We start from the raw sequence: 24,671 nt of genomic DNA, 5'->3' as shown, positions 1-24,671 counted from the left end.
TTACTTGTGTTTTTATGTAGGTTTTATAGTTAATTGTGTGATAAAATGTTGTGTCCAATGCTTATTTCCTTGTTTTCATATTTAAAATGGTATAATGCTTGGTTTAGATGTTTTTGATGTGTTTAGAAGTGCATTAGAACCATTTGGGAGCAAAAGCCAATCCAAAGGAGCCAAAGAGTTGTAATTCCCGTTACCATGGCGACACCTTGGTAATTGGACCATATCTCAGCCTAGGAATATCCAAATGAGGTGGTTCTTGAACCATTGAAAAGAAGACTTCAAGGGCTACAACTCTTATGAAGACATCAAAGTGCGGTTCGAAAGGGAGGGAAAAGGGTCAAAATTAGGCTGCAAGTCGAAACTGTGCTGTAGGCAGATTCTCGATGCGTCGAGATTTTCTCGACGCGTCGAGAGTTGGCAGAATGCCAAGATTTTGGTTCGGGAATATCTCGACGCGTCGAGAAATCACAGATCTGAAATTTCTGCTGCTCTGAAATGTCTATTTTGCCCCCCATTCTCCACCCACTATAAAAGCATCATTTTCTCTTCAAACCCTAAGCTTGGCTGCGGATTTTGGACAAAGGAGAGCAAGAAAGGGAAGCTCTCATCTTCTCAAAGAGCTTGAAAGGAAAAATCAATTGGAGAAGAGAGATCAAAGAGAAGAGCTTGGAGGCATCATTCGGGAGAATTTCTTCCTCTCTTTTCTATTTTAAAGCTTTATTGTATATTTGTTGAATCTATTTTAGCCATGATAGGCTAAGCTTTCCTTTGGGATTTTTGGATTGATAAGTGTTTATGAACCTATGTGCCTAGTTCTTTAATTGCTTGAATGAAATATCTATTTGGGTTTATTACTTGTGTTGTAATTGTGGCTTAATTTCTTGATGCTTGTAGTTAAGGATCCTAATTACTTGTTTCATTGCTAAATTTGTCTATGAATTAGAGCACCCACAATTGCACTTGATTCTTGTACATCGAGAGAGGACATGTTGATTATGAGATTTATTGTGAATAGCTCACGAGAGTGAGTATTCCAATTGTGAATCCACGAGAGTGGGTATTCCATTTATCGCTTGTTCTTGATTATATGTTGTGAATAGCTCACGAGAGTGAGTATTCCAATTACCTTGTTTTGGGATTGAATTACGAGAGTAATCTTTCCCTTTTAGATTGCAATCATCCACACTTGTTGAACCCAAATGATTATTTCACTTTAGATTGGCACTAGGTGATTAAACACTTTGACCCCCAAAAATCCCGCTCTTAATCTCTTGTATATAAAAGTCCGTTTGCCTTGCTTCATTTATTTTGTTTACATAATTTTAGATAAATACCCATTGTTAACGTAGGAATAGCTTCTCATGAATTAATTAGTAACTAGTGCTTGATACCCCGCTTCCCTGTGGATCGATAACCCCGGAATACTCCGGGTATTTGCTTGTACCTAAAAAGGCTACGACCAACTTTCTCACATATTCATAATGTTCATGGCAATTTCAAAATCAACCAGATGATGGATATTTCTCATCAACATTCAAATCTGGTCGCTCCGCATCCCAGTATTATAATTATTTGGTGCACCACTGGTATATCGTCTCTTCGATGAATGCCTCTTATAGATATCATTAATAGATATATCAATAGATATCTATTTTGGCAGGAGTTAATAATCTACTGAACCTTCAGTTCAGGCAATCCCAAATGATATTATCAAAAGCTTGGGATGTAAATTTTCTAGCATTATCCATCCTGATTAATCAATTGGATGGTCAGGAAAATTTGCTTGCAACTTTATTATCTGCGCAAGCAATCTCGCAAATTACGAGATGATAATAATCATACATGCGACCATCTAATTGTCGCATCAATTAGGACCATAAAGTATTTAAATACATGATACCATCTAGTTGTCGCATCATAAGGTATTTAAATAGTCCATAATGTGGATGTATATGTCCACATATATCACCTTGAAGATCCTTTCATAAAATTTCCCGGCATTCAAATTTTCAAAATAATTAGGGGTTCATACCCCCCCTAATGCCGTGAAATGATCTTCATAAATTATATAGGTGATTCAATACCAACTTTGATTGGTAATGGCCTTATAATCAATTTCCCTTGGGAACATTCAGAACAGGAGAATTCATTTCCTCAGAATATTTTCTATTTCCTCAAGGTATGGCCATTTGTATTCTCGATTGTTTTTCTCAATCGATCATGCCAAATCTTAAAATCATTTGAATCAGTAAACCTTTCGTTTACGATAAGATTGGCTTCAATAGCACTTATTCTTGTGCAATATAATGCAGATGGAAGAGCATGGAATTTTTCCATCGCATATTTCATTCCCGATATTGCCTTTGTAATATGAAGGAGTTCTTCATTTCCTTCTTTTATAGTTTCCACATGATATCCGTTATTTCGAATATCCTTGAAAATTAGTAGGTTTATGTGAGACTTTGGAGAGAACAATGCATTATCAATCATCAATTTTGTTCCTCCAGGCAATAATATATTGGCTCTTCCGGGGCCTTCAATCATTTTTTGCACTACCATATATTGTAGTGACAAATTCCTCATTCATCAAGAGTGATGATATATTCATTTGTTTCTTTCAAGCAAAAAAATCATATATCACATCAAATATCATGAATCATATTCAATTTTCTCCATATGATTTTTGGAAATAGTATGCACTAAAGATGAGCATAGTTATCTATATTACCCCATGATATGATATGATAGCATATCAAAGTAACTTAAAATGTATGTATATGGTATAAATCTTATGGCATACAACAAATATTTATTATGCCAAATAACCACATAAGAGAGCAGATTGTGACACAGAAACAATTATCACATAATATTCATGGCACTCACCATATAATATATGAAATGATGATATCTAATATGCGAGCCATAATTCTTCATGCTCTCAAAATTTAATCATCAATTGGATGATTAGATATAGATCATATTCTCATCATGCCATAGAAAATAAGATCAAATAGACAATTTGATTTGTCACAAATGTATATAACACAGAGATATCAAATCAAGATTTTCAACCGTAATACGTCGTTATTATGAACAATACCCCGACCATATACTGTTTACTTTTTGATGAATTTACTGGAAATCGTAATTGTCTTTGACAGTATTGCTTCATCTATTCAAATTGATTGACATTCAATATAAATTTAAACCTTCGGCTTTGCCTTTCAGTTTACTACACTTCTATTCATTTTTAAACTTTCCTCATTCTAGATCTTAAATCTTTCTCATTTTTCAAAATGTCAAGTCCTTCAACCTCATCTCCTTCTCACTATTCTACATTTATTAATCATTCCTTTTGGGATGAGGTATATTTATCACCATTAAGGGATAGTGAACCTCTTTTGTGTACAGGTAGTTCATCAGAAGTTAACAAGACTATCAGTAAGGGTTTAATAATTCACATCTAAATATATAAGAGTGATGCTAACAAATAGTTTTGTAATGCAGGTATTACAGCTGTAAAAGCTGTAGGTCCAAGTACTACCATATTGGTAGAAGAAAATAACCCTACTGCTACGATAGATGTAGCAAATAGAAATAAGAATATATTAATTAGAAAAAGAAAAAGGACACATCGTAATCCTGCATCAATAAGTTTAGAAGAGCTTTCAAGATATTTTCATCTGAATACAGCTCAAGCTGCAAATAAACTACGAATTGGGCAGTCGACCCTTAAGGGAAGATGTAGGTAATTAGGAATTTCATACTGGCCTCAACGGAAATTCCTAACTTTGGAAAGGTTATATAAAAATGTTCATGTAATTTCTGTCTATTTCTCAATTCAATATCATTGAAGGAGAAATAACAAATTGGGAATTGTTTTGTAGGAATTTGATGAGATCAAGGAGGAAGCCGAGGTAAAAAGAATAATGAAGGAGTTGGAAGATAAGAAGAAAATGTTGCTACAAGATCCAAACTTGAAGTTGGATGAGGCAACAAATAAACTCAGAGTCAAATGTAATACAAACATTTTCAAAAAGAGAATGTATATGGACTCGATAGAATTTTCCACTCTTCCTGTGAGTTCATCACAGGTTTTACCATTTTATGACATTCTTGAGTTAGAACCTCAGGAAATAGATGATGTACTTATATTTCTACATGATGATAAATAAAGTTATATTCATCATTAAATATCATTTTTTTTCTTTTCAGAATTATATAAAAATGCTAATTTAGTTTAAAGCTCTAAATGAAATTCACGAAATTTTAATCTAAGATAAATAAATTCACGTATTCTACTAGTCATAAAATATCACAAGTAAGACAATAATTATACATATGCAATAACTCACATGTATATATATACATATGCAAATATTTTATCATATTAAAACATGATAAGGCAAACCTCATCGGAGTATGGTCGAAACCTCCGATATCATATTCCAACGACTAGTATTCTGAATATTCCCTTGCTTAGAGGTTACCGGATCTAGTGCGGACGAAGGTGGATATAGGTGTTTGGATATGGGTGGAGCAATTCGTGCTGATAATGTGTTGTGAATTTGATCGGAACTATAGTATTTATAATACTAATATACTGATAATAATAATACTAATAATAAAATGATAATAGTAATAGTGAGACCAGAAATATAATGTACTAAGGAGAGAGGATCTCTTGTATTCATCTATGATTGGATATTTTTTTGAGTACTACTGACTCGGTTACAATGTAGTATCTATGATTGGATATAATGTACACCAAAGGGGATGTGGGTTTATCAGGATATGTAATAAAGAAATATAGTTTATACAAGATTAAGACAATTGTTTAGGCTAGCAAAGTTGGCGTGTCAATCTCTGAAAGAGTTTAGTATACACTAGAGGTCGCGTGTTCGAATCCCACTACCATGAGTCATCTCTGTTTGGATCTTGAGTGATTGAATGCATGTTGAGACTTTATGTCTAATACTTACTGCACGTAATTAATATCAATAGCGCCCATAGCACACTTACTGCACGTAAGTAATATCAATAGCGCCCATAGCACACTTACTGCACGTAAGTAATATCAATAGCGCCCATAGCACACTTACTGCACGTAAGTAATATCAATAGCGCCCATAGCACAGCTGGTATGATTTCTATTTTGCACCAAGTAGTCCATAGCACAGCTGGTATGATTTCTATTTTGCACCAAGTAGTCTTGAGTTCAATTCTCTCCTTGGACATCCACCTTATATCTTTTTTTCCATAACATGATGTTTATTTTTGAAAAGATGGACGAAAATGATAAGTAAATCCATAACATGATGTTTATTTTTGAAAAGATGGACGAAAATGATAAGTAAAATGGGACGGAAAGAATAAATTATAACTAAGATAATATTATATCTCAAAATTCAAACTAAACACAAATAATATTTTATTTTTGAGTACTACTGACTCTGTTACAATGTAGTATGGGACACCGAGTGCCACTAGACCACAAAGTCTTTGGCAAACAAAAATAATATTATATTTCAAAATCTAAACTAAATACATTAGGTAATATTACATTCTTCAAATCTCATGTTACCTTTCTGAGGTAATCAAAAAGAAGGTGCGAAGGTGGAAATAAGAATAATGACACATCTGGCCCAGGACATCCTCAAATTTACCATTTCTTCTATCAAGTGGAAAGGTTCTCACTTTAAAACTTGCAGGCAGGCATCAAACCCTTGTCCAGGCAGTCCACGGTGGAATAAGTCAAGATTCCGTGAATTAAACGTTCCTTAGAGATTTCTCATCCTATGATTTACAGGATTTTTTGACTCCATGACCAACGAAATTAATTACCAAAAATAGCCTCTTCAACAACAATTGCAAGTTACAACATCAAAACATTACCTATTGTACGGTGGCAAAGACATAAATCTCAACTGGAATATTTGGTGGCCGATCGAGAACCTCGTATTGTCGATCATCTGGATTCCGTCAGAGGTCTCATTGCCTCACTCGTATCGTCCTCTAAGAATTCTAATGCCATCTCGACTCCAACGCCTTCCATCCTGCTCCTCGTATTAGTTTCTTCATCTTCCTTCTTTCTCAGCGCACACAAAACAAAACTTTTTCTCTGGGAAAAACTAGTTGGATATTTTTCACTCAGAATTTTTATCAAGTCCTCACACAAATAAAATTCTTTCAGTAGCCACTTCTTATGGTGGTCCTTCTCATTCTCGTTTTTGTAAAGGAAACTGCGCTTATAGCCCAGTAGCGCACCATTTGAATTGACCAAAACAGGGCTTCCTTTATCTTGCCCATGCCAGGTCCCAGGTCTCTTCCCGTTGACCTTCTTTCCCACCGTACGCTCAAACCTCGATCCCTCCATGGACTTCTTTGCCTTCATCTTCAATTGAGTGAAGAAATACTGCACTTTCTCACCAGAATTACATCGAAATAACTCCCATGGTTCTTTGTCACCAAAGATATCCTCTTTACGAATCAGCTCTTCAGAAGGTTCAGGCCCCCCCGCCTCATATTGGTACAGATATTTAACCAACTCATCGTCTCCAGGACGAAAGTGATAGCCCCATGGGATATTCAAATACTGGCAAACATCCATCTAAGCTAATCGTGATTCAGGCTGCAAAAAGAAGCAATAATTTACAGCAAAATAAAGAAATATTTTGTCTAGTTTTCTATGGCTTCACCTCCTTCTTGACAGACTCTTTCTTTCGGACAAAGGCCTTTTTGGTAAATAATTAGCATATTAACCAATTTTGGTTTATATGACCACTATTATTTGTTAAACTTGGTTAAAAAATTAATATAAATATTTGGTTAATAAGCTTTTTGTAACTCCGAAATATTCAATTTAGCTTTTTGAGAGAAAAAATTATACCAAACAACTATCAACAATTTACCACATATCTTTCTACTTATTAACTAATCATACCAGTCATTTAACAAAACAATGCCAAAATCAAAATTAACTTGATATGACAGGAGGATGACATAAAGCAGGCTGCAAAGGAATCCAATTAATTGTGCAAGAGTACTGATTACTGAATAGACATACAATGAAGTAAATTGGAGATGGGACATATGATACATACGGTTAATTCTTCCATGAGCACGGTATGTGTGGCGTCGTTGCTTCTGAGCTTGGTTTACCTGAATGTGGGATATGAGAAGTGAATCCACACCCTTAACTGTTATTATATAGGTTTAAGGGATATGATATTATGATTAGAGTCTTACTCTGAGTAGTAGTAGGAAATATTGCCGCAAAGTCAAGGTCTCGATGGAAATTTTATTTTTTTAAAAATTATTTCTTAATCCTACCTAAAGATAGACAAAAAATAGCATTACTAATACTCAAGAATGAATTCTACAGTTATCCTATAACTTATAAAAACTGTAATTTTTTCTTATTATTATTAGTCTTTTGCCCGTGGGATGTACGGTGTAAAATTTAAATATATCTTGATAAGTTTTTAAACAATAAATTAAAGTTATGTCGAAAATCATTGCCAATTTTTTTTCTTCTTCTTTAGCATGCAATACTTAGGGTGCGTTTGGTTCGCACATGAAAATCAGAATCGGATTGAATATCAAATACTTGGTAATGGTAATGGGTTTTGGTGAAGTATTTAGCATGTTTGGTATAGTTGGGTGGAATGAGAATAATTATTAATAGTTGGGAAAGAAATGAGGAAGGGAGATAAAACCCCTTATTTAATAAGGGTATGGGTTTTGTCATTAATGGGGTATTCCAAACCCATAGTAGCATTCACAAAACCTATCAACCAAACACAAGCAATCACTTTTATATTCATTCCTTATGCCTAAACTCACCAACCAAACACACCCTAAGTTGTTTGTTCATATCCAACATCATATCAGGAATTGCCTAAAAAAATTTGAACCACATGTTTATTCCTCTAACACACATCATCAATTATAAATATTAATTTCTTTCTGTCTTCAAGTGTAGGAATGGTTTGTTCGTTTGTGTTTCACAGCAACCAACCTTAGGCCCTGTTTGGGTTAGAAGGTATGATTTGTTGATAATATTAGCTGATTGTAGAAAGTTATTTGATAAATTAGCTATTAGCTGATAGCTGTTTGGTATAATTTATTTTCTCAAAAAGCTAATTGAAAAGGCTGCTTTGAGTAGCCTTTTGAATTTTAGCATTTTGGAGTTACAAAAAACTTATTAACCAAACAATTAATAGTGGTCAAATAAGTCAAAATTGATTGATAAGCTGATTATTTACCAGGACCTAGTCTTCTTCTTCAAAACGATACCTTTTAGTTTTAGACATCCCAGGAAAGGCCGTTGTCAACCATTATATTCCAACCTTCTAGATGCTGTTTGACGAAGTTAATGCAGATGTGTTGTGTGTATGACGAAGTTATTATTAGGAAACGAATATAATGCAGATGTGTTACGTTGTGATGTATGACGAAGTTGTTGTTGTTGCTGTTGTTGTTGTTATTATTATTATTATTATTATTATTATTATTAATTGTAATAGATTTTGATATGTCAAAATGTATTGAAAATTTTAGAACCCTCAATTTTATTTTTATTAGTGTTATTATTTTATGCCTAAGTTTGTTTTTGTGTCAAGAAGACCAAAGGAAAATATTTCAAAGAATTACTGTGTGAAAGTTGAAGAAATTCGAATGAAGCAAGAAGCACGACAAGTTGCATGAAGATTTCTTGAAGATTAAAGCCTTGTTTGGTAAATAATTAGTCCATCAGACAATTTTGACCTATTTGACCTTTATTAGTTATTTGACTTGTTTAAAAAATCGATATAAATGTTTGCTTAATAAGCTTTTTGTAACTCCAAAATACTAAATTTCAAAAGACTACTCAAAGCAACCTTTTCAATTAGTCTTTTAGGAAAAGAAATTATACCAAACAACTATCAGCTAACAGCTAATTTACCAAACACTTTTCTACAATCAACTAATATTATCAATTAATTATACCATCTAACCTAATCAGATAATATCATCAGCAAGCCATTTACCAAACAGGGTCTAAGATTTAGTGGAAGAAAAGGAGTAAAGCATGAAGATCAATTTAATAACCAATAATTAATATAGGTGGATTGTTTAGAAGCCTTATACTATCACTTTAAGGTCAAAGGTTGAAATCCCATCCTACTCTACCTTTTTGAAGGAGTCAATTTATCAAGTAGAAAAGGTTGAAGATATGCATTAAAGAGGGGGGATGAGATTACAAATGGAGATGCAATTACAAGTCAAAGTTAAAGAGGAGAGGAGGCTTCAAGCATTAATTGAAGGAGCTGGAATTCCAAAGGACAGAGATTTCGATACACAGCAGAGTAGCCGTATGGTGTTTGAGGCCAAAGGAGGAGAGATTTCCAGAGGGAAAAATGTGAAGAAAAAGAAAGGAAAGGCAGAGAAAAACCAAATCTTCGATTGTTTGATGCCAAACTGGAGTCTGAGTTGAACCCAGGGAATTAATATATATACACACACACAGGATTGTGGAAGAAGACAAGTGAATGGGCATCATTGAAAGAGATTTTGAAAGCATATAAGGTAGAGTGGAGAATAGAGAATGAAAGATAGTGTACTTTTGAATATAGGACAGATTGATAAACTATCTGGCTGACCTTACTTTGTTATATATGCATATATCACATCACATTGTATGAATGTTCTCTTGATTTTAATTTTTTTTAATGTAAAATTCAATTAATATTTCTTTTTTTTTATTTTGAATTTCTGCTCAATTTTGCATGAGATATATCATTTCATGCCTATGTTAGCATTGTTTTTCTCATGATTAGGAGACAATCAATTTAACTACAAATGTAAATAAGGCAACACCACCAATACCCAAAATAGTGACACTGGTTACCAGGTTGATAACCTTGTGCTTGATAACGGAGAAAGATGATTATGAGAAGATAGATAAACAGCATAATGACCCAAAAAAACTACTATCAAAAAAGGAAAAGCTCAGAGAGTATCAAACAATACAGCAAAGGAAATATATCTCCTAAAACAAAACTTGTTCATACTGCTGCAAATAAACTAGTGTCCAAACACAAGGAAGCAAAAGATAGTATCAGAATCGTTCAATTCTTGAAGGCTTGTAAATCACTGGTTCAATATATTACTGACAAGTGAAGAGAGCACAGATGCCTTAAGCCTTCCTAGGCTTGCTGGTGGCCAATTGTGATTCAGGCTGAAAAAAGAGGCAATAATTTAGTGAGTAATTTACAGCAAAATGAAGAAATAATACAATATTTTTGTCTAGTTTTCTATGACTTCACCTCCTTCTTGACAGGCTCTTCTTTTTCAGACAAAATTAACTCGATATGGCAGGGGGATGACATATAGGCTGTAAAGGAATAAATGTTCCCATTAATTGTGCAGGAGTGAATAGACATGAAATCAAGTAAAACGGAGATGGGATATATGATACATACGGTTAATTCTTCCATGAGCACGGTATGTGCGGCGTCGTTGCTTCTGAGCTTGGTTTACCTGAATGTGGGATATGAAAAGTGTATCCACATCCAAGCCTTTAACCTAAAAGATGAACCCATAAAACCATGAGCAAAGTATCATAAAAGAATATTAGACAAAAAAGTATATAGAGGAAATTGGTCATACTTCAGCATTGCTCTCAGCATTCTTGAGCAAATCCAGAATAAACCTAGCTGATTTCACAGGCCAACGTCCTTGTCCATTTGGATGCCTGTTCTTTGCCTGAGCAGTTCTTCCAACACCTCTGCAGAAGCGAGTGAAGGGAATGGCTTGCTTGTGGGCCAAAACATCCTCCAAGTACCTTTTAGCCTTTGTTAAAGGCAGCTTCCTGATAGCATGCGCTGTTTCCCTTGTGTTCTGAACATAAGGAGGAGATAGAACATACGTCAAATTGCACAATGATAGTTGGAATCTGGTTTAACAAGTAAATCATTCATGAATTGTGATAAGACAAGACTTGTAACCACAAGGTCACGAGTTCAAATCCCAACCCTCTTGGTTTGAGCTAGTCAGCTATGGGCAACCTAGGCTGGTTTACAGTCCTTTGCAGGTCACAAGGTAGGGTTTACACAGTACACACCTAGAGGTAGTGACTGCTGGTTTCCCTTGTCACCCAAAAAGGGTAACAAGAATAAATACATGATATATGAAGATGATTGTTGGAAACTTTTCAGCTTAAGAAAAAAAAAAAGCATAATTGCCCAGCCTTACCAAAAATAACCTTTGCAAATCTGTTTCAAGCCAAGTGAATGTGTAGCACAAGGCCATTACACACAATACCTTACTTCCATCAATGCATTTACAAAGATGTATGTCAAACCAGACCAGGTAATAGATTACAAAACCTAGCCAATAACACTGCCAATTTATGTCCCTAACATCTACAAGAGAACAGTCAAAGCAAGAAGCCCTACTGTTTTCATCAGTTTATCCTACCAAACAAGTGCAAGTTATAAACAAGCATCTCTAGTCATGAATCCAAGCTAATCATACAAAGTCCTAAACTTTCTTACATAAAAAGATAATTAAACCCATATATCAAGCTATCAAGTGCAAGAAAACCCATCGGAATTGAAAACCAAAACTTAGAAATCGAAGTTTTAAATAGAACAGAAGATTAAAAAGTACCTTAAAATGAACTCTAAGATCAGAACCCCTGGCTTTGCAGGCTGTAATCAGGAGATATGAAGTTAACAATAGTAAAATCGAGCATTAACAGTAAATCCTAAATCCCAGATGCTAAAAATATTTTTTTTAAAGCAGATTTTCGCTTAATCAAACAGACCAAAAGAACGCATGAGCAGAAAATTAGCTTAAATGGAATACCGATTGCTTACATTTTGTGGGATTGTCGGGCTCTCTTGAGTACTTCACCTGAAAGATAATAGATTTAAGCTTGGGACCTTCAAATCATATCATGTTGAATAAAAAGACAATGGACAAAGAATGAAGTAACAGTAAGAAACCATGGCTGTTGATGATCCTCTTCCAGGAAGTGCTTAGGTCGGCTCTCCTCTCTGCCAAAGGGATTCAGCGCAGGATGTTGCACAAGGGTTTTGTAGTCTTGTAGATGCAGGCTGCGTCAACAAAACCCTAGGTTTTACGTTACCACATGGCCCATTGCTCCAGCCCATAAAAAGATTGGGCTTAGCACTCTTTATTTTGCTACTCCGTTTCATTTTTTGGGTTTTGAGAAAAATCCAAATATTTTAACAATCATAATATCCCAGACGAGTTAATTACAGCAATGGTACTCCAACTATGTTGATTTTTAAAATTAGTCTCCGACATTTGGACAATTTAAGTTCCTTGACTTTCAAATTCTTTCCAATGTTGGTCCTTTAGTCAAATTTTGGTTAAGTTGAGGTCAAATGAAGGGATAAAATTATCCGTTCACATGTATAGTGTATTATTACTTGTATTTCTCTTTTCCTATACGCTTATTTCTAGAGAATACCAACGCACACCATTGAACCTCCAAATTATGGAGTGCTTATTTTGTTCCAGAATCATTGGATCCGAAGTTAAAATAAATAACTTGTAATACCTTAAAACAAAATAAGCACTCTAGAGTTTGGTGGTTCAATGGTATTCGTTGATATTCTCTAGAAAAATAACAACGTATTAGCCGAAGGTGTATGGATGTTTTTCTTGTCCTAAGAGATAAATCAGATGTAGAAAGAAGATTTGACTCCATACTTAACTGTCGAAGAGAATGCTAATACAAATAATACAAATAAAATGGAAGAATAAAATGTATGCAGATATAGAAAATGAAGTACTTTGTAACCGTTTTATAAGTAATTTGACTGTGAGCGCGCGCATACACACACACCCACACACACACACTAACGGTAATAATGTGTTACCGTTATATTATTTGAATGTAATGTTGATACAGTGTTTGAGTATTTGAGTACAGTATTGAGAGCAGGGCTCAGTGTACAAGATGAGTTCAATGTAGTTTTGTCTAGTAAAAAGTGTCGTGCCTCTACAAGTGTTTTTGTGAGCCTTTTATTTTGTTCAGCTCAGTAATGGAGCATTAAGGCTGTTGAACGTTGGTCATCAATGCTAAGGAGTTGAACGTCTGAGGAGCTGAACGTTGTTCATCAATGCTAAGGGTCAATGCTGAGGAGCTGAACGTCTGAGGAGCTGAACGTTGGTCATCAATGCTGAGAAGTTGAACGGGGCCTAGGTTACATGACCTCGGCGCTGGGCCGAGGTCACGGGCGTGACCTTGGCCAGCACCGTGCCGGGGTCACGTAGCTGTGACTTCGGCACGGGCTGAGGTCACGTCGCGGCGTGACCTCGGCGCCAGGCCGGGGTCACGGTACGTGACCATACCTCGGCGCTGGGCCGAGGTCACGATGTCGAGGTCACACCGTTGATTTTTTTTTCAGGACTCTTGTGTGAGTTCACTTCGACCATCCATAGGTTCAGTCAAAGGTCAGCTCTCCCGTTAGGTAGCTAGCGAGATCGGATCTCGTGCCGGCCCTAAGGGACTAGAGTGCGGTGTTTTGCTCAGGGCTCTTGCGTGAGTTCACTTCGACCATCCGTAAGTTCAGTCAAAGGTCAGCTCTCCCGTCAGGTAGTTAGCGAGATCAGATCTCGTGCTGGCCTTAAGGGTTTAGAGCTTAGATTTTTTATTATTATTTTGTTTTTTAACAAAATTGATCAGGGCAAACCATGACCAACTACTGAGTCCTTTTGCTTATGTAGGTGAACGCACAAGTGAAGGAGACAGATGTACAAGTGTAGGAGGCGGATGCACCAGTGGAGGCAATAGACGCACTTGAGCAGACGGATGCACCAGTGGAGGATGCGAGTGCACAAGTGCAGGAGGCGTGTGAGTGCACTTGATGAGGTGACGCTGCTTGAGGATCAGCGCCACTTGATGAGGTGACGCCCGCTTGATGAGATGACGCTGCTTGAGGAGCAGCGCCACTTGATGATGTGACACCCACTTGATGAGGTGACTCTGTTGCTTGGAAGTCCACGGCTTGGATGGGAGCCGCGTTCACTCGGTAACGCTGCTTGTAAGTCCACTCCTTGGATGTGAGCAGCGTTCACTCGGTAACGCTGCTTGTAAGTCCACTCCTTGGATGGGAGCAGCGTTCACTAGGTAACGCCACTACTTACAAGAGGTGAACGCACAAGTGAAGGAGGCGGACGCACTTGAGGAGGAAGTGCCATTGCTTGGAAGTCCACGTCCTGGATGGGAGCCGCGTTCACTCGGTAACGCCACTGCTTGTAAGTCCACTACTTGGATGGGAGCAGCGTTCATTGGGCAACGCCATTGCTTACAAGACTGAAGTGTCGAACTTTGGGTTTTGAAAGTCCACTCCTTGGATGGGAGCAGCGTTCACTAGGTAACGTCACTGCTTACAAGTCTGAAGTGTTGAACTTTGGGTCTTGAACGTGGTTCCGGGTCGGGTATCCGATTATCCTATCACTAGTCCCCCCCACTCCCTAGCCAACGAGAGTGGTTGAGGTGGTTTGGGAGTAACGACGTGTCTAAAATTTTGTGTGTGTGTGTGTGTGTGTTTCTTTTTTTGACGCCCTGAGCACGAGATTGGCCGAGTACTGACCTCGGCCAAAATGGAGAGTTTTTGACGGACCATCAGCGAATTACATGTTTTTTGCGTTGCGCGGACTTTTCCTCTAGCTCATTGTTTCTTGCTTCCACGTCCAGGTCGCACCTCCTCTTCTTGGTGTTGGAAGCTGAAAGCTCATGAGCTTCTTCCTTTCGCCACACATTGTCGGGTAGGCTTTTTTGATGCTGGTACTGTCCCGGATACTCAACGAATTGGGTAAAATATCCTCTCTGCACCAGTTCCTCTATTTGTCCTTTTAAAGTATGACACTCGTCAGTATCATGTCCAACCTGCCGGTGGAATAGACAGTACTTAGTTTGGTCCTCGCCCGTAGAAACTGCCATACACTCTGAGGGAAAATGCAACATTCTCATTTCCTCAGCGTGACTTAGAATCACGCTAATCGGGAGAGTAAGCGGTGTTAAGTGCCGCGGTAAGGCGAGACGAGGTCGCTCATCTCTTCCCTTCGTTGAGGGTGGTTGGTTTGGTCGTGGTGCCTGGCTGGGCGGACCAGCTTTATCAAGTCGCCCACTCTTTCGTCCTTCCTCCTCATCATTTTTTCTCCTGTTAGCCTCCTCTGCGTCTGCGTACTGGTTGGCCGTTCTCATGAGTTCCTCATAAGAGCGTAGGTGGTGGGCGTTTAGTTGTTTGTGGAAATCGCCTGACCTTAGTGCTTGGATGAAGATGAGAATTGCTGCCTTCGAGTCGAAGTCATATACGCTGTTGACTTCTTTTTTCCATTTGCTTAAGAAGTCTCGTAGGCTTTCCCCCTTATCCTGCTTTACCCCGCCAAGATGTGAGAATGGTTTCTTATGTTGTATACTTCCTGAGAAATAGGATAAGAAACTCTTGGATAGCTCTGCAAAAGTTTGAATTGATCCGTCCAGGATTGTGTTAAACCAATCTTGAGCCGTTCCGTCCAAAGTGGACAAGAACGCTCTGCACATGATGGCATCGCTTGCCCCAATCATTACCATGGCTGCCTTGTATCTTGTCATATGGGTACGCGGGTCAGAAGTGCCAGTGTAGGCCTTGATTGTGGGTAGTCGAAAGTCTTTTGGAAGAGGAACTTCCATTATGTCAGAAGAGAATGGGGCAACCATTCTTACCTCCGGTTCTGGTGAGTGTTTTCTTGCTTCTACTTTCTTCTCCAAGTCGTCTATCTGCATTTGGAGCCTTTCAACCAGGTCTTCTTGTGGTGTTCTGTGTCTAGTGGAGTGACGCGGAGCCAGCCCACCAGATTCGCCCATCCTTTCCCTGGGCGGTCGCTTGGTTATTGCCTTGCTTGTTGACGGGGACCTCTATTGGAGGATCCTTGCACCCCTAGCCGATCTCGGACAGATCTAGAAGCCGTCGGTCGTTCTCGAGCAGATTTGGAAATTGACTAAGGTCCGCCTTCCTGTCGTTGAGTTCAGTCTCGCCTCGGAGATTGCACTTCCTCCTCCAGAGGGGGCAGTGGTGGTAGAGTCTGGCCTTGCATTCCTGCGACTAGCTGGGCCATTGTCGCCGCCGCCTGTTGGATGACCTGTGCTGCTGCCTGAAAGTCCACCGCTTGGGCGGGAGCAGTAGTCGCTGGGAGGGGAGCAGCAGTCGCTGGGAGGGGAGTGCGGCCACCACCATGGTTGTTGTTGAGTTGGCTACGTATGTCACCTTCTCTGCGGTTATTGTTGTTGAGTTGGCTGCGAAGGTCACCTCCGCGGTTACTGTTGAGCTGCTCACGAAGATCACCCGAGGGGTGACCCTTGTTCACCTGACTAGGTGTATGCGAGCTGCTGGATCCAAATGCCATTGATAGTGACGAGATGAACTGAGTGGTTTTGTGATTTTGTGATTTTAGCCTGAGATCTGATCTCGGCTGTCAGCGAGAGCACCAATGACGGTAATAATGTGTTACCAGTATATTATTTGAATGTAATGTTGATACAGTGTTTGAGTATTTGAGTACAGTATTGAGAGCAGGGCTCAGTGTACAAGATGAGTTCAGTGTAGTTTTGTCTATTAAAAAGTGTCGTGCCTCTACAAGTGTTTTTGTGAGCCTTTTATTTTGTTCAGCTCAGTAATGGAGCATTAAGGCTGCTGAACGTTAGTCATCAATGCTGTCAATGCTGAGGAGCTGAACGTCTGAGGAGCTTAACGTTGGTCATCAATGCTGAGGAGCTGAACGTTGATCATCAATGCTGAGGAGTTGGACCGTTGCGCATTGATGCTGAGGAGTGAGGTGTTGAACGGTTGGTTGAACGTCCGTTGCCTTGCCTCTGGGTCCTGCCAGTGTTTCCGGGTCGGGTGCTGCTAGCCTGATTACTCTGTCACACACACACATACATATATATATATATATATATATATATATATATATATGAATTTATTAATATTTAGATTGCTTAAATCCATAGTGGTTTTAACACAAAACTGGAGCATATACCTGTTAGTAGTAGTTTTGTTTCTATACAAATTATAAACCACCAAAATTTTATTAATTCGATAAACTCCATCTTCTTTAAATTTCTTCAACCACTTTTGAACAAACATTTCAGGAATATGCATATGTAAAAAAGTTCCCTGAAATTGTAGTGTAAAAAAATGTTGTATAGAAACCATATGCATAAACTTAAATTTTTGAAGTACAAAATATTAAGATTATAGTAAAAAAAGAAAATGCATCTACATCATGGCCTACACACTCTATAGATTTTATTGTTTCAAAACCTCTTGTCTCTAGAAAGCTAACGACACGGAGCACTCTAATCTTGATGTGATTCAATATGAGTTTAGGATGAAGTTTACGACCAACAATCTCGGTGTAAGTTGATGTTATTGCTATTCAGTGTAAATAGGAGAGCACAAAGGTAGAAATATGTTGGAAGCTTACAACTTTAGGTTTAGCAGAATGATTGTTTAAATAACAAATTATTATATTATTACGTTACTATATGTGAATATGGAAACAATACTACCAATTTATATTATACATACAATAGCATACATAATATAATATTATTTTACCATTGGGTTATAAAGTAATGTTTGTTAAAAGTATTTTTATTGACTATTTAGAGAAATATGTTATCCATTATTCCAAATGGATTGGGGAAAGAGAGGAAAATTTACGAGGGGTTAAGTGCTAAGTTGGCAAGTTTAGGGTCAAAATGTATTTTACTCCTTCTTTTGGAGCAAAAGTGCAATTTACCGCAAAATCGTTGGTGAATTCACCATTAACGTTATTCCTCTACCTCCTCCGTCTTTTGTCTGAAATTGCAAATCGTCATCGGATCGAATGATTCGGAGTATATGATATTGGAGAGGAAAGCAAAGGGTTTTGGCAGTAGTAATAAGAGCTCAACTGATTTGGCGGCTATGGGTTTGGACGGCTATGAGGGCGCCGCCGCTCCGACGACGGCTAGGGGTTTGGGCGCCGGAGCTATGGATGATCATTATAGCCGTAGTAGTTCCAGCATGGCTGCATCAACCTCAATCCCGATCAATTCCTCTAATATTGGCTTTCAGGTTTGCATCTCTCTCCCCATGCCTCAAACCCTAGGTTTTAAATGTCTTGCTCACCGTGAAGCCTTGTTTTGCAGTTGCTAAAGAAGCATGGTTGGAAAGAAGGAACTGGACTCGGTATTTCCGAACAGGTTGGTTAAATTTCCGCCATTCATTTAAGTTTTGATATGTCAATTTCTGTTTCTCTTTAGTGTTATCAATTGTATGGTTCAAAATCCGGTATTGCAGCTACTTTTCTCTAAATTTAGGTTTTCTTTTTCACTGGCGCTGTGTTGCTTAGCACTTGAATTGTTGTAAAATTTTCTTAAAATTGAAGGTTAGTGACAACCCCGTGCTTGCATTTCTGGAGTTTTTGAGATGGAAATTAAGAGGATCACCTTTTTAGCATTCTTTTGTTACCATTTGCATGTTTCTGGTTGGTTCTTGTATGTATTTCCGGCTATTTTGTAAGGTGAAGCTTAGGAGTTCATGTTTTATACTTTTAATTATGGAGTGTTTGATAAGTATGGAGTAACATATCTAATTCACAAAATTGTGCCAAATGGTGCGCTGAAGAAGGCCTATAACTTTATGCTGTCTACACACCTTTATATCAATAATACTTTGGCTCTTAAGGAGCTATACTTTAGACAGTACATTGATGCTGTTAAGTGTTAATCCTTCTAAATGTTTTTCTCTCCATCTAAACTAATGCAGTCACATTAAACAGAAAGAGGCATTTTAGACTTTCTTTTTACTGATTTTCCCATCCTGCAAGCTGTCCTATTTATTTCATGTTTCCTGAAAATGGACTTATCTTTTTCTTACTCTCTTTGAGGTTCATAGGCACACACAGTCCTGTTATTCAATGAGATTTCTTAATTGTTTATGACACTTAAGTTCAAATTTTTTGGCAGAGGAAAACTCCAGGGTTGTGTGTAAGGGGAGTAACTCTGGGAGTATGAAACCTTAAGCTTATCTTGAAAACAAAATAAATTTATTTACTGGTTTTTTGTGGCAACTTATTTTGCCACTTCAATTCTTGTCTGTGTTTAAATAATGTGCTTCCTAACTGGAAGGAAAGAATCATTTTGCAATGTGCTTATAGTTTTGTGCTAACAGGGCAGGCTGGAGCCTGTAGAAGGATGTGTAAAGAGGAATAAGCGGGGGTTGGGAGCAGATAAAGGAAAGAAGACAAGTGAGCATACAAAGAGTGAAAAAGCTGGGAAGGAAGTTAAAGTAAGCTGCTTTTTGCCTTTCAGAAAATTATAGTGAAATCTTTAGTTAATTAATTTTTTTCTCTAATAGTTGTAGCAGTTTTTATCATCATCATCATCTATGAGAGCTTTTATCAGAGTTTTTGAAAACATGATTTGTGTACAAGAATATTGAATTGGATATGGAAAGAACTTTTATCCTCTAGTTGTGGCCTGTGGGAACTAGGGGATAATCTATTGCTCTTTTCTAATGCCAGCAAGTGAAGATATCCCATGCTCCCTCTACCATTTTCACTCTGCCCTTTATGTAATTTGGACCGTGAGGGAGTTGATTTCTGTAAAAGATGGATCCGATGGTGATTGATGAAGTGTTGATGAAATAGTCTTGTCACTTGTGATCATTAGGTTGTTGGGTGTCAATGAGGGAAGTATTTTGTTGGTTGTTTTAAGTGACACAATTTTTATTAATACTTATTTCTCTTAGGCAATTTGCATGTTTTTATCAGTTGATGTATATAAAACCAGGCCTGGTCTGGCACGGAATAATACTAATGATGTTTTTTGTTTTTTTGTTGTCTTTCAGTTGCCGGTGAAAAAGAAAACAAAAGCTGTTTCTAAAAAGATGAAGAAAATACTGGAGTTTGAGAAGCAGTTGCAAGAGAAGGAACTAGTGAGGGAATTCTACAGAGAATTTTGGCCAGATAATGTTTGATTCATATATTTCATCACCAATTATGAAGACTTGATTCTGATATGTTTAGTGCAATAGCCATGAATGGAATTGTTGTGCTACAATTCATAAGAATTAAAGCAATAGTTTGCTATTACTCTAGGTCGTCTATGGCATAGTTGTATATTTCCCCCATTCCCTAAGTGAACTAATTATCTTCAGACACACGGACGGGGCTAAGCTAAAAAATGAAAAGACTATTTCAATGATGGCCCTCCATGGATTCACCTATATAAGCCGCGGCTAAAGTTGCAAAAATAAGAGCTTGAATACCGCTTGTAAATAATCCAAGGAGCATCACGGGTATAGGAACTACTGAAGGTACTAAAGAAACAAGAACAACAACTACTAATTCATCAGCTAGCTCCAAAATTATAGAAATATCAACTAGCACACTATTTGTAAAACAAGTAACCCATTTTTTCATGTTCACATCCTCAGTTGATTGTGTTACTTAAATATTCACAGTGTTTTAACAAAATTTCAGAAGTAATGGTTCTCTTATCCTTAGAAACTCTGGTATTTAAATTAAAACCCTCTTAAACATCATCAAAACATTCTTCTTCTATAAACTCCATTAACTAACATGTGGAGGGGAAATATATATTTTTCAGAAAATAATCCTATGGAAGTCGAAAGGTCAAATCAGATAATTTATCGGCCAGGGTTATTCCTTTCCAGGCTTATTCCGCGAACCAAACGTGTTGTAAGAGAATATCAATGGTCAGAAGCTGAAAAACTATCTCTACTATATCTGGAGTTCGATAGCTAGGAATGGGAACCCTAGTGCCAGAAGGAGCAAAGACGGAGAATATCCCTATGACTTGTGTTTTTTGCCTTTTGATTCTGCTGACCAAATTGGAGGAATGATTTTATATTGTTGTGGTGGCGTTTCTTCTTTCCTGGCCTCTTCTTTGTTGGCTTCATCATCATCAAGGATGTCCTTTGAGAATGCACCAGGGTTTGCCTTTATACAGTTCTGCAGAGCCACAAAAGGGTGGACACAATCCGAGCCCTGTAATAGGAAATAACGGCAGTTAGATTTTATCGCAACATACTCGAAGTCCATTTCCTTTCCGATCCCCCATCTTTTTTATTCCTAGGCTCCACCCAAAAAAAAAAAAAAAACACGAAAAACTGATTATTTGTGCCAAAGATTGAAAGGCCTGCCAATGGAGAATAACAACCACCTGCCAGTTAGGTGGAAGCAAAGATGAAGAATCAAAGAATGGGACAATGTATTAATGTATTAGAATACTGAAAGGTTACAATATATTTCTATAATTCTATGCTTCTAATGAAGAAACATCAAACATATGTATAGAGACACATAACTCTTTTTTTTTTTTTTTTTTTTTGAGAACAAAGAGACACATAACTCTTAATTAATCACCTATTCATAAACAGACACAACCCTACAGACAGACATAACCCTTTGTTTTTCAACAATATCCATGCTTGACAAGGGAATAAACCATTAAATACTCGCAAAACATTCAATATTCTCAAATAAAATCAAGCCTCCAAAAGGACACATTTTAGCCTCTATACTACAAACAAGAGGGCATCTTAATAGGCTTTGCAGTGAAGGGGCATTTTGAACATAAGAATCAATCACAAATGCCACGAAGAAATAAAATGGAAACTGAAAGAGATTAACTAAAATGAACAGGAAGAAACTTTTGACCTAATTACCTTTTCTTCTGCCGTGCTTTTGAGGAAACAGAGGAAAGCACTAGAGAACTGTGTACCACAGGCGCCATTCCGCAAATGAGCAATGCAAGGGCAGTCCAAGGCTTTCTGAGCTTGCTCATCAAGAGACTATACAATTACACATGTAGTCAAGTCATTTTTGAGGGCCTAAATAATTGAACATTAAATTATCAAGCACATATATATAAAAAAGAGACTTGAACCAACCTCGTTCTCATCTTCTGCACCATATGCTGCAGCTTCTGCAAGGGGAAAGGAGAATATCGTATGAGTATAATTCTTTTAACCTCTAAGAAGCCTCAAGGTTCAGCTTTGAAATAGCCGGCAATTATCATGAATTTTTTCACACAAAACCAAATCAAGTCTTCACACAAGCAATTTCATGATTATTCAGAACACTGATCTCTACGCTTATTAACATCTTATGGAGTAATATTAATTGCACAGTGACATTAAAAATGTTGTCTTAAAGACTTTAAAGCATGAGGATGAGAAAGTTTACTGCAAAAGTGGAGAAACCCTAAAATGTGGAAAATTATGCCTTAAACTGTTTAGTGGGAATCTCATTTCCAATCTCAAGTTCTCTAACACACCATGATAACAGGCCATAATATGTGGAATTTTATTGCATCAATTAATTTCCTGCTTTATCCTTCCTATTACAGAATATCACATTGCTCAAACTCCTTAGAATAAAGTTAACAATAAAATTTATAAAAAAAAAAAAAAAAAAAAAAACACACACATATAAATTCAAGAAGTGAAGAAAAAGTCTATCACAAGGCATACTGATATCGGCACAAAACAAAATTCAGTCAAAGTTAAAATCTTCGAAAGTAACAATGGGTAGTCACAAGATTTGGGTAGTATTGAGGCAAGAAATTGGAATTGCAAGAATTAGTGCTTCTAAGTTCTAACAAAGGAAAACAAGAAATTGGAAAACAGGATGGCACCGACCGGCAATTAAAGAATCAAGGGAAGGCTGCGGCGAAGGGGACTGGGGCGAGGGTGCGGTAGCGGTGGAACGAGTTTGATTCACGGAGGCGGCATCTCCCCGCTCGCTCTCGCTCTGGCTCTGCACTTGACCCATAGTATGCAGTTTGGGTTTCAAATCTTTGAATCATGATTTCCGGAGTTTTTATTTCTATGATTTTTATTCTTATTCTCATTTCTCAAAGAATGATATTTAAAACTTATTTTCCAAGCTACCAAGATCTGCTCAAATATCATTTTTCTAGATGGTTGAGTCAATATGAAAATGTAATACTTATAAATATTACGGAGTAATAAATAATAAAATGTTTATTACTTATATGAGAAAGTGTTACAACTTACAACCAATGATGCTATAAACCCGAATTTACCAAAACAAAAATTATGCTATAAATTCGGTATATAAGTACATAGTGGGGTAAGAAAATGGTATTATTATTATCCGAAGAACTAGCCCAACAGAGTGCATACAAAGATCGATATCGGCCCAAGCTCTCCTAATAGAGGAATAGAACTAATAATGTTATTGCTAGGAATCGAACCCTTATGTATGATTAAAGGATAGGATCACATACCACTAGATCACGATTCACGAGGGAGGTTGTAAACTAATGAATGATCATTTAAGTGGTGGTAATGACCTTGTGGTTAGTGACACCTGGTTGTACCCCCATGTGGAAGGAGGTGGGTTCGAGCCTCAGCGGAAGCAACAATCCGAATGCCCTTAAAGAAAGTCATGTGAAGCAACAATACAGAATGCCCTCTACACTATATATAAGGCACCCATGTTTGAGGCGAGTATTGCACGCATTCTTTTAGGCCTAGCGCCCCCCAATCCCAACAAAACCATCACTTTTGAAAAAGAATGTAATACTTTTATATTTTGATTTTAAAATATTACATTTTTTCTCAAAAATATTACATTTTCTCTTATAAGTAATAAACACTTGTTTGTTACTTATAAGACCTTGTGGCCTAGTGGCACCTGGTGTCCTGGTTTACACTCCCACATGGATGATGAGAGTGGGTTCGAGCCTGTTTCGAGCCTCAGTGGAGGTAACTGTTGACTCGGATATTATATTGTAACAGAGCCAGTAGTACTCAAAAGGAACACTCTTGTTGAAAAATGATATTATATTGTAACAGAGCCAGTAGTACTCAAAAGGAACACTCTTGTTGAAAAATGTAAGGATAAACACTTTATTTTTAATTAGTATTACATTTTTCAGTATAAGTACTACATTTTCATATCGACCCAATCCGTCTCACGGATATGTATTAGTGAGACGGTCTCACACAACTGTGACACCTAAAATTAAAAAATATATTTGTTGAAATAAAATATATTTTACTTATTTACGTAAAGAAAATGATCAAATAAACCCTTCAACTATTAATAAGTATTAATAATTAAACCATCAAATTTTTTACTAAAAAAAATCTCAAATTTTAAAAAGTTTTAATTAAATTCTCAAACTCAATTCATATAATTAAAATTTTCTTACAAGGCAAAGACTTGTGTGAAACCGTTTCATGGGTCTCAATCCGTAAAATAGGTCATATTTTTTATTAAAGAGGTCAAAGATCTGATCCATCAATCAAATATTTGATCCGTCTCACAAATTGAGACTTGTGAGACGATCTCACACAAGTATTACCCTTCTTACAAATAATCAATATGTTATTAGTAAAAAAATTGATGAGATGAAATTTTAATTTAGAATTTACATGTCTTTTCTTTTTATTTAATTTTTTATATTTTCCAAAGATATCATTATTCATTGTCCAAGTGTCAATAACAACAACAACAATAATTCATCATATTCATCTTTTTCTTTTCTTTTCTTTTTTTTTTTTTTTTAAATTTTTAACTGGTATGACAACCTTAGTTGACTCTTTTTTTTTTTTTTTTTG

At 37.0% G+C, this 24,671-nt stretch overlaps 4 protein-coding genes across 5 annotated transcripts; 1 reads left to right on the top strand and 3 right to left on the bottom strand.

The window, feature by feature from the left end:
- Nucleotides 1-5,971: 5,971 nt before the first annotated feature.
- LOC116004802 (NAC domain-containing protein 96-like) lies at nt 5,972-6,613 on the bottom strand. Its single transcript, XM_031244972.1, has one exon. The coding sequence runs from the start codon at nt 6,611-6,613 to the stop codon at nt 5,972-5,974; it is 642 nt and encodes a 213-aa protein (XP_031100832.1).
- A 3,336-nt stretch (nt 6,614-9,949) lies between these two features.
- LOC116003738 (60S ribosomal protein L17-2-like) lies at nt 9,950-12,106 on the bottom strand. Its single transcript, XM_031243652.1, has 7 exons — nt 11,997-12,106; nt 11,868-11,904; nt 11,659-11,699; nt 10,657-10,887; nt 10,470-10,572; nt 10,314-10,381; nt 9,950-10,225 (listed from the first exon to the last, which is right to left on the bottom strand). The coding sequence occupies exons 1-7, from the start codon at nt 11,997-11,999 to the stop codon at nt 10,184-10,186; spliced, it is 525 nt and encodes a 174-aa protein (XP_031099512.1). The 5' UTR covers nt 12,000-12,106; the 3' UTR covers nt 9,950-10,183.
- A 5,719-nt stretch (nt 12,107-17,825) lies between these two features.
- Nucleotides 17,826-20,265, top strand: LOC116003719 (G patch domain and ankyrin repeat-containing protein 1 homolog). Of its 2 annotated transcripts, none has more exons than XM_031243631.1 (4): nt 17,826-18,128; nt 18,203-18,256; nt 19,227-19,343; nt 19,579-19,809. In XM_031243631.1, the coding sequence occupies exons 1-4, from the start codon at nt 17,913-17,915 to the stop codon at nt 19,630-19,632; spliced, it is 441 nt and encodes a 146-aa protein (XP_031099491.1). In that variant the 5' UTR covers nt 17,826-17,912; the 3' UTR covers nt 19,633-19,809. The 2 variants fall into 2 exon arrangements, with proteins under 2 accessions (XP_031099491.1, XP_031099490.1); XM_031243630.1 differs by lacking the exon at nt 19,579-19,809 and adding an exon at nt 19,905-20,265 and having other exon boundaries at nt 17,829-18,128.
- A 188-nt stretch (nt 20,266-20,453) lies between these two features.
- LOC116003720 (mitochondrial intermembrane space import and assembly protein 40 homolog) lies at nt 20,454-22,882 on the bottom strand. Its single transcript, XM_031243632.1, has 4 exons — nt 22,722-22,882; nt 21,972-22,006; nt 21,747-21,872; nt 20,454-21,066 (listed from the first exon to the last, which is right to left on the bottom strand). Exons 1-4 carry the CDS (start codon nt 22,852-22,854, stop codon nt 20,869-20,871), a joined length of 492 nt encoding a protein of 163 aa, XP_031099492.1. The 5' UTR covers nt 22,855-22,882; the 3' UTR covers nt 20,454-20,868.
- Nucleotides 22,883-24,671: the final 1,789 nt, after the last annotated feature.

The sequence above is a fragment of the Ipomoea triloba genome, chromosome 14, assembly GCF_003576645.1.
Source record: "Ipomoea triloba cultivar NCNSP0323 chromosome 14, ASM357664v1".
Taxonomy (NCBI): Eukaryota; Viridiplantae; Streptophyta; class Magnoliopsida; order Solanales; family Convolvulaceae; genus Ipomoea; species Ipomoea triloba.
Note: the sequence above shows the minus strand (reverse complement) of the source record. Positions and strands in the feature narration are given on the sequence as shown.

What these genes read in the sequence shown, in the direction of transcription:
- LOC116003738 (XM_031243652.1), bottom strand. An exon ending in ATGCTGAGAGCAATGCTGAA is followed by an intron (nt 10,573 to 10,656) that starts GTATGACCAATT and finishes TTCATCTTTTAG; the next exon opens with GTTAAAGGCTTGGATGTGGA. An exon ending in TGCTCATGGAAGAATTAACC is followed by an intron (nt 10,382 to 10,469) that starts GTATGTATCATA and finishes ATTCCTTTACAG; the next exon opens with CCTATATGTCATCCCCCTGC.
- LOC116003719 (XM_031243630.1), top strand. Translation starts at nt 17,913, where the DNA reads ATGATATTGGAGAGGAAAGCAAAGGGTTTTGGCAGTAGTAATAAGAGC. An exon ending in CCTCTAATATTGGCTTTCAG is followed by an intron (nt 18,129 to 18,202) that starts GTTTGCATCTCT and finishes CTTGTTTTGCAG; the next exon opens with TTGCTAAAGAAGCATGGTTG. An exon ending in AAGCTGGGAAGGAAGTTAAA is followed by an intron (nt 19,344 to 19,904) that starts GTAAGCTGCTTT and finishes GTTGTCTTTCAG; the next exon opens with TTGCCGGTGAAAAAGAAAAC.
- LOC116003720 (XM_031243632.1), bottom strand. Translation starts at nt 22,854, where the DNA reads ATGGGTCAAGTGCAGAGCCAGAGCGAGAGCGAGCGGGGAGATGCCGCC. An exon ending in CCTTGATTCTTTAATTGCCG is followed by an intron (nt 22,007 to 22,721) that starts GTCGGTGCCATC and finishes TTCCCCTTGCAG; the next exon opens with AAGCTGCAGCATATGGTGCA. An exon ending in AAAGCACGGCAGAAGAAAAG is followed by an intron (nt 21,067 to 21,746) that starts GTAATTAGGTCA and finishes TTCCTATTACAG; the next exon opens with GGCTCGGATTGTGTCCACCC.
- LOC116004802 (XM_031244972.1), bottom strand. Translation starts at nt 6,613, where the DNA reads ATGGATGTTTGCCAGTATTTGAATATCCCATGGGGCTATCACTTTCGT.